At 36.3% G+C, this 8,624-nt stretch overlaps 1 protein-coding gene across 1 annotated transcript in view; it reads left to right on the top strand.

The window, feature by feature from the left end:
• LOC109849076 overlaps nucleotides 1-7,953 on the top strand; it is a 14,210-nt gene extending 6,257 nt beyond the window's left edge. Inside the window, 5 exon segments of the mRNA XM_020418863.1 lie at nucleotides 1-1,618; nucleotides 1,761-1,809; nucleotides 1,900-2,141; nucleotides 3,374-3,481; nucleotides 7,155-7,953. The exon segment at nucleotides 1-1,618 is cut by the window's left edge and continues 464 nt beyond it. Of these exon segments, the coding sequence (XP_020274452.1) occupies nucleotides 1-1,618; nucleotides 1,761-1,809; nucleotides 1,900-2,141; nucleotides 3,374-3,481; nucleotides 7,155-7,383 (2,246 nt within the window). The 3' untranslated portion in view covers nucleotides 7,384-7,953.

Raw genomic sequence — 8,624 nt, 5'->3', positions numbered from 1 at the left:
AGCAGCAGCAACAACAACTGCAATGGCAGCAACAAAAACTGCAATGGCAGCAACAACAAAAGCAGCACCGCTTCTCTTCTGCATCTTCACCAAGATCAAATGATCAATCACAATATGATGCTAAGCAGTCTTCTCATTCTGGGAAGAGGCAAGAGTCTCATGATGTATCTGAACCTGATCAGTCTTCTGATGCATCAATGCCTTCTCCTGCTGCTTCACAGATTTATCCTGGAAATACAGGTCCTTCTCATCCCAGAGATGTAACTTTTCATCTAAGAAGTTCAGGCCAACAAATGCCTGTTGGAGAAACAAGATCTATTGGTCGTCCTGTTGCTACACCATCTGTGTCTCAGCAAGGTGGCTTTTCCGCAAAATCGCCTAATGTACGGACAAACATATCATCTCAACAACGCCTATCTGGACTGCAGTCTCAAAAGGTCATTTCAAATGTAGTGCCTCGAAGTCCTTTCTCCAATGATAAGGGGACTTTACAAGTCCAACAGCAGCCAGGTAATCAAAACAAGCGGAAAGGAGAAGGTGCTTCATCTAAGTTTGGCACCTGTTCCACTAACTCACAGCTAGAAGCCTATGGCGAAGATCATTCTGCAGAAGATAGCACCTCAAAGCAAATGCCACCTCCTGATAAGGTAGATATTGATCTTAAGACAGGTAGTGTACTGCGAGGTACTTTGATGGAACCAGAGGCCGAGCATCATGCGGATGGAAAGCCCGCTGTTCCCCTACATCAGCGGGACCTCAGTAAGGCAAAGTATGTCCAAGACTCGGCCAGTGATGGGCACAAGGGACAAGTTTCCCTTACAAGTTTTGCCGCTTCCGGGGGAAATAATTACTCCCTTTTGCAGCAAATGCAGTCAATGAAGGGGGCAGATCCTGATCCAACCGGAAGGGCTGCTAAGAGGCTTAAAGGAGCAGCCTTGGGAATGGGTAGTTCACAGATGGGCTGGATAGCGGGGCAAAGATATAATTACGAGCAGAACACAGTTTCCAGAGAAAAGGGCGCAATTTCACAGAACATTTCATCCTCAGCCGATGTTCAAATGTTAAGCTTTTCGTCAAGGGATAATAAAGAGAATAGTGCAAATGCACCTACTCAAGGCATCGACAGAGAAGTACCATCTCAGGATTTATTGACCTCTAGACATAATGATCTTCAGAATTATTCTCATCCGCATGGAAAAACTCCACCATCATCTTCTCCAGGACTGCATATTAGTCCTCAAATGGCTCCCTTGTGGTTTGAGAGATATGGAAACCAAAAAATTGGTCAGACTCTGGCAAGATTTGATGGACTTGGTAATTTCCAGAGGAACACCAAAGCTTCTGGTCCAAATTATGTTTCGCCTAAAGTGTCTGACAGGATGGAGCATTGTATTGTGCCAGAACAAAAAGACACGTGTCTGGTTGACGGTCTCCAGCAAAGTACATTATCCACAGCTGTTGTTGCCAATCATGATGTCCATTCTCCTGGCAAGTCACCATTGCAGGTTATTGAAAACAATAGGATTCTGACGTCAAAGAAGCACAAAGGTGCAACAATAGATCTTCTGCCATGGCATAAGGAGGTGACCCAAGGTCGCAGTAGTCTGCAAAGTATCAGGTTCTGTACTTACCAACAATGTTTCTCAATAAAGTAAATGCATGCAAAGTGTTTTTACTCAATGTTAGGAACTGAAAACATATCACCTCCATTTAATTCAGTTCTATCTGATTAATTGACGAAAGCTTTGAAATTATAACAGCACAAAGGAGCAGGATTGGGCTCGGGCTTCCAATAGGTTAATTGAGAAGGTGTGCTTCCGCTGTAGTTTGTTTCAGAAAATGTTTTATTCTGCAGAGCGATACACTTGTGGGATCTCATTGTTGTCATTTTAATTATAGTTGGAACAGGAATTTGAGATGTCAGAGGATGGAATGGCGAGATCCAGAAGTAGGCTTATACTCACAACCCAGCTAATGCAACAAATTCTTCCCTCTGTACCAGCGAGATATCTTCGTGCAGATTCAAATGCATCTTATGAAAGCATTATGTACTTAATGGCTAAGTTAATACTAGGAGATGCTTGTAGCACAATATCTTGTCCAGGAAGTGATCATCGCGTGGATTCAGACAGTGGAAATATGTAAGAATTGATCTTGAGTTGCCAATTTCATATTCATATGTTGTTGTTAATTATACCTCATACTTGACTATGGCTTTATGCTATAGTGCTATTTATCTATCTCAATGCATGCGTTTCACAATCAATAATATATTCATGTAACAATAATATATTCACGGGATTTAATATTTAAATCTTATTATTAATTGAATTGAAGAGATGGACACAATTTCAGTGTTAGTGGTTATGAAATTTGTATGTCAGTGAATTTAGTATCTCCTGAAATGTTGTATGCATTTAAATTAATGAAATTCCGTTGACAAACTTAATAATTAAATTTTGATATTAATTGTGGAGTTATTATTTCGAACTATGCAAGTGCAACAAGCGAAATTCTAGTAAAAGGGAACATAACAATTAGTATTAAAGTATATTGAAAGTATGGGTAGTATGATTATGAATAGAATACCTTACACCGTCAATTTGCATAAAGGGTTAATTGCGAACAGATCCCCTGTAGTTCTACTTGTTGCAAATAGACCCGCTATAGTATTGGCCTAAGTGTGAATACACCCCATTATTGAACTTTTTCAACACTTTTTAAAAGTCAAAAAGAAATAATAATAATTGGGTGTCTATCCACACCGATAGAACTATAAGGGGTCTATCCACACCGATAGAACTATAAGGGGTCTATCCACCACCTCAAACATTTTCAATGATTTTAAGATCACTCAAGGGTTTATTCGCAACAAGTAGAACTACAGGGGGTCTATATGCAACAAATAGAACTACAGGGACTGGGAGTCTCTTTGTAATTGGGGGATACTACAAGGAGTCTGTTCTCTATCAACGCTTGCGTAAACTACCATCAAATCGGTTTTAAAACTAAGAATTCATTTCAAAAACTTTGTTTTTATTTAGATAACATTAAAAATTAAAAAAAATTAAAAATCAACCAGAAAGAAAGAAAAATAGAAAAGACAAAGCTCTAAACTGTGTTATTTTTTGTTATTTTACGAAGCTAGTTGGATGATGAAAAGTTGGATGACTTTTCATATTACCATCATCATCATATTATTTATTATGTTTTAATTGGTAATAACAAAAAAAAAAATATTAATTAGGATAGGATTAGAATGTAGCATCGAAAAGGATCAAGGGTAATATTGACCATGGAAAGATTTACCTAAACTTTTAAATGATGCATGTCTTTGGGAGGTGTAGCCTAATTAACTTGTCAACTTTTCCAGGATATTTGGAAAGCTTAAGATATCTGAAACTGAAGGAAACACCCAGTTCTCAAGATTTGTGGGAACTTTCATCGAAAGATCAAATAATCTCGAAAATGACTTTTTGAGGTAAGCATCAAATTTTCACTGTTTTTTATTTTCTTGGTGGTTCTCATATCCTTCTACTCTATGTTGCTGTCTTTTCTTCTTCCCAGGTTTCACAGCCTCTTTATTAACTAAGCTTTCATCTTTATACATCACATGTAACTCTACTGAGATGCGGTTTTGAATGGGAGCTCGACTTGCTCACATGTATTTTTTAAGTATTGTTTGCTAATGTTATATTACATTATCAGCACACACATTTGGCTGAACGGTGTTGCATGGATATGTAGCATGCCTCTGTTAATATTCCTTCATCTTTTGAAACTATCCAAGAATCTGATACACCTTAGTATATTTGGAAAGTAAATAACTTCACAACGAATCCCTTCTACATACTTTATTAACTAGATGCAGTTTATGGAAAAGCTTGACAATGCCTGGTTTTAAATCAACGTGCTATGTTATATTAATTTATTGAGCATTATCAGATATGAATATCTTTCAGCTTTGTAATTAGTGGCAAAGTTCATGATATGCGATGCATTAAATCCTTAATTTAGCATTTAATCTATCAGTTAATTTTAGATTCTTATGTATATGCAAGGTGTATCACAAGCTGAGATTATTCTATTTACACTAGTTACACCTCGAGTACAACATGTCTGGGAAGTCATCTCATCTATATCCTGAAAGAAATTAGCGCTGGGTCAGGTTTTGATTAACCTTTAGAATATAACTAGTGTGAACACCGTGCAAAGCAGACATATTTTTTTTCCGCTATAATATTCCCGGTTAACTGCTACACTATTCTTTTTTGAACTACTACAGTATCTCGCCTCTGTTACAGTATCCCAGTGTGCTACAGTGCTTTTAAAAACCCGGAGTATCTAGTTTCAGACCTGCTACAGTAATAATTCTATGGTAGCATTATTGTATCATGAATAGTGAATCTTGGGTTCTCCCATTTGTATAGAGGAGTAGATGGGACGACTAGTTCTGTAAGCGATTGTGTTTATTGTACCTAATTGTTAATGTGCTCCATTGATAACTTGGGCTCATATTCTACTTAGTGGAGCGCATTGGAGACTAATTTTCTGAGGACTTCTTGTGTTAGTTATGATAAACAAGCATTAAGTGGAAGAGCTTTACACTGGAGTTGAGTGAGAGTGTTATGTGGCAAATACTAGCACAGATATAGAACTCAACAAGTACAACTTTAAATGTTATATGCGGGCTTTGGTGTGAACATGTATGAGCATGCTTATCTTTTTCCAGTTATCTGCGTTCATGTATACATACATTATGTGCATGAAAACATCAACATGTACAATTGAATTGTTCAAACTTGCATATTTGGGACTTTCCGCAGATTGGTCTTCTGAAATTGAGACGTTATCCATTGTCTTTTATCAATGAGGTTACATGTTAACTTTTGGGATAAAAGAAAGTATGATGAAATCATTCAATGTGTGTTAAATGCGACTTTTTAAAATGTAAAAAGTGCAATAATTTGGACAGTTTGAATTGGGCCAGTGTGAACTAGTCTGTTGGTTCACGAAGCTATTACATCTCATACATTTATTATGTTTTGGCTTTAAATTAATTTTTTTACATATGGTTGCTCCATGCACTTGGCTTAGCCACTGACTTTGTCATGTGTCTGCAAAATTGGGTGTACTGCTTTCATGGTATTATGGATCTACTGGATTGTCTGTTGACACGGGGGTGTGTGATTAATAAAAATTAAGTAATATTATCTGGGTCACTTAGTGTCTTGCATCATGAATAATTAAAAAGCTTAGGATAATCCAGAGCAAGCGTAGAGTTGTGAGACTCAACGGCATTAAGATTTGAGCAATAATATGATTGTTGTTTACATATAGAAACTAGGTGTAAAGAAAATCATAGAATTGCATACAACTAGTCATATAGGAAACCAAAGGAGAACACTGCAAGTGAATTTAGTAATTTTTTCATGAAACTCACAGTGACGAAATATGGATCATTTAAGTTTAGGACGTGAGATGGATAGCAGGATGATTGAGAAGAAAGTTTGAGGTTATGATGATATGATGCAAATCATGAGCATCTCCAACATGAATAAGTGAAGAATAGTGAGGTCAGGGAAAGATGTTCTCACTTCCAAAAGTAGGTAAATACTAAGTTTGTTTTAGGAGTAAAATAACATTGAAGGCCTCGACAAGTGAAGAACCTTTGAGCGAAGAGTTGGCTGCTTGGCCATCACTATGTTTATGTTAGGCTGATTTACTGAATTAGTTATTTGGCTGAATATCATGAAGAACAGATCTTAAAAGCATTATGTTATAATTGTGTCAGTTATGGTTGATGTACAGAAGATTAGTAACTATTTTTGAACTGTAACTTTGAGGCATATAGGAAGCTAGAGTTGAAACTTGTGAAATTGTCGGCTCTGTGCGACTTTATGTCATAAGGTTTTTCCATCTCAAATTCTCAATTGTGTGCTCTTTAGGTTGCAAGTTATTACGAGTGATAGGATTTATTGTTTGACAATTCATATGAAAGTTTTCCTCTCCGCTAAATTTGATCTACATCATGTAATGTATAAGAATTATAAAAAAAAATCAACTTTTTTGAATTCTTTTGCTAATGCATCCATCAAGGCACAATTGAACAACCTTTGTCAAGTGTGTTGGTTTAACAATGTAAAACACTTAAAACCTAAGAAAATTTGGTTTATAAGGATTTTTAATTGTTTGATCAAATTCAATATTTTATATGTTCTAAGTGTAGATCTAAGGAAAATATCGTCTGCAATCATCAATTTCGTTTTGCTTGAATTATTAGAAGATATTTAAAATAGTTGAAATTTTAATGATAGGTACTTTAAATGATGTAGATCAAACTTTGACAGAGTGGATTATGAAAATAAATGCTTTGGCATTGAATTCCTATGGGGAGAATTTGTCTACAAATCTCTCCATAATGATCAAAATTAATCTTTCTCCCTCTTTATATGTATAAATTAGTTGTGGACACTTCAAATGAAAATGACGTAAATCAACTTCAACAAAGCGGACTATAAATAACAAATGCTATAACATTGAATTCCGATGGGAAAGGATATGGCTCATCTTTTCAGAAGGATCCAAGTCCCTCTGTCTCTATACATATGCATGTATACATGTGTTTGTGTAAATATATAGAGAGTAGGTAGGTAGGTAGGGACAGGGTCCTGTTGGAGTATCCAATTTTCTAAGCACCTCCGTGAAGCGGATCTAAATCTGTCTATGCTATAACACATAGAATGAACAGTAGATATTTTACATATACACGTTTATTTATTAGGTGTCTAATGTTATATCTTATATAAATTAATCAGCTTTCTGCTTGAACCATTTTTTATTTTGTTGATATATAGACGAAACTTAAAAAAAAAAATTGTCAACTAAAACATGCATTTGAATAGAGTCTAAATCATGCATCAGGAGGTTCCTTTATTTGTATTGCTGTAAAACAGTTAATTGTGCAACCATTTGTGAGATATGATCATCATTCATGATTTTTCATGTATAGACCTTAAGATATGCAGAGCAAGTTGAATGTGGTGAATCTTCCAATTTCATTGCACAAAACACATTTTTAAAAAGGCATGACAGGTATTTTAGGCTCTTTTGAAAGCCTTTCTCATCTTATACTTGTTTTTAATAACTTTCAGATTGGATAAGAGGGCATCTTTATTGGACGTAAGATTGGAATGTCAAGACTTGGAGAGAATTTCCATTATGAACCGGTTTGCAAAATTCCATGGTCGGACTCAAAGTGAAGGTGTCGAGAGTTCATCGACATCCGAAGCTGTCCCTCGTCGCTCCTTTCCTCAGAGACATGTGACGGCACATGCCTTGCCTAGAAATCTCCCCGATGGGGTGAATTTTCTCTCACTTTGAGTTGTCGATATTTTGATTCAATTTTTTGTGGTTACCCTCATCAATCAACTTTCCTCCTGAGTTTTGGGGAACTGTCTTCGTGCCACTACTGAACATGCAAGTAGAAGTTGTGTTATCTATGTTCCAAGTGCAGATAGGAGGAAGATGAGAGGAGTAGTGGTTGGGTTGTTCTTGTTTTTTCCTTCTCTCTGCTCAAGTACAGGTCTCTTTTGTATATTCTTGAAGTTGGGACGAGACTTTGGAGCTTGTTGCGTCAGTTTTTGAATGGGAGAGGAGGCTTGATAGCATATTTACATCCTACTATTATAAAAAAGGAATATGATGAAACCTAGGTTGTAGATAAGGACAGATGGCTTCAGCATTGAAATGATGTTTTCTTGCAATTTCTCAGGGCGCAAATATTGCAGGTATGATGTTAGTTGCACCTTTCCCTTTTGCCCCCCTTTTCCTTGGTCTTTTTAATTGTCATGTATATTATTATACACTTGTGGATCACAAAGGGTTACTTTTATCTCAAGTAAGCAGGAAAGCTTTCGGTCCTATGAATGGAATTCTTTTGTTCTCTCTGAATATTTTTTCTAGTTTTGAGGATTGAAAAAATGTTTACCAAGGAAATGCTGTGAGCTGGGTCAGTGAGATTGCAGGATATGTGTTGCCTCATCATTTTTATGTGCCTCCAGTGCTTGTTGTTCTCTTGTTAAAAAATTGAAAGGATAGAAATATCATCAGAAATGACACAGGATTCATAAGTATTCGTAGTCAAATGAGGACTATCCCATTATAGTATGATGTTACGGTAAATCCCGTTATCTAGTTTTTTTTTCTTTAATCTTGGAATTAAAATGCTATTCAGAGAGTGTTTTGGCCCATGTTTTTGTACCGTGCATCCAAAAATAAAGGACTTCCATTTTTTTTTTCCGGTTGGGACACTTCATGTTCAGCCTTCATGTCCTTGAGCTGAAAATCTTCATCAGATCCCAATTTGTGAAATACTTTAATATCAATGTAGGAATTTTGTCTCTTGCATTCCTTCTATGGAGGAGATAGCTTCATTGCGTCGCACACGACATCAGATTTCAAATTTTGAAATACTTCTAACAGCAAGAAGAGATGGTGATATTCACGAGCAGTTTCTTACTTGCGTCTTGTGCTAGTTTGGCTATGAAGTGTTAAGATTAGCGAAGAAGTCAATATTATGTTGGCACTACTTTAGAAGTGTAGCTTGGATGTTCTTCCTGTCG

This window comes from Asparagus officinalis, chromosome 7 (assembly GCF_001876935.1).
Source record: "Asparagus officinalis chromosome 7, Aspof.V1, whole genome shotgun sequence".
Classification (NCBI taxonomy): Eukaryota; Viridiplantae; Streptophyta; class Magnoliopsida; order Asparagales; family Asparagaceae; genus Asparagus; species Asparagus officinalis.
The sequence above is the reverse complement of the archived record's forward strand: the minus strand, read 5'-3'. Positions and strand labels throughout refer to the sequence as shown.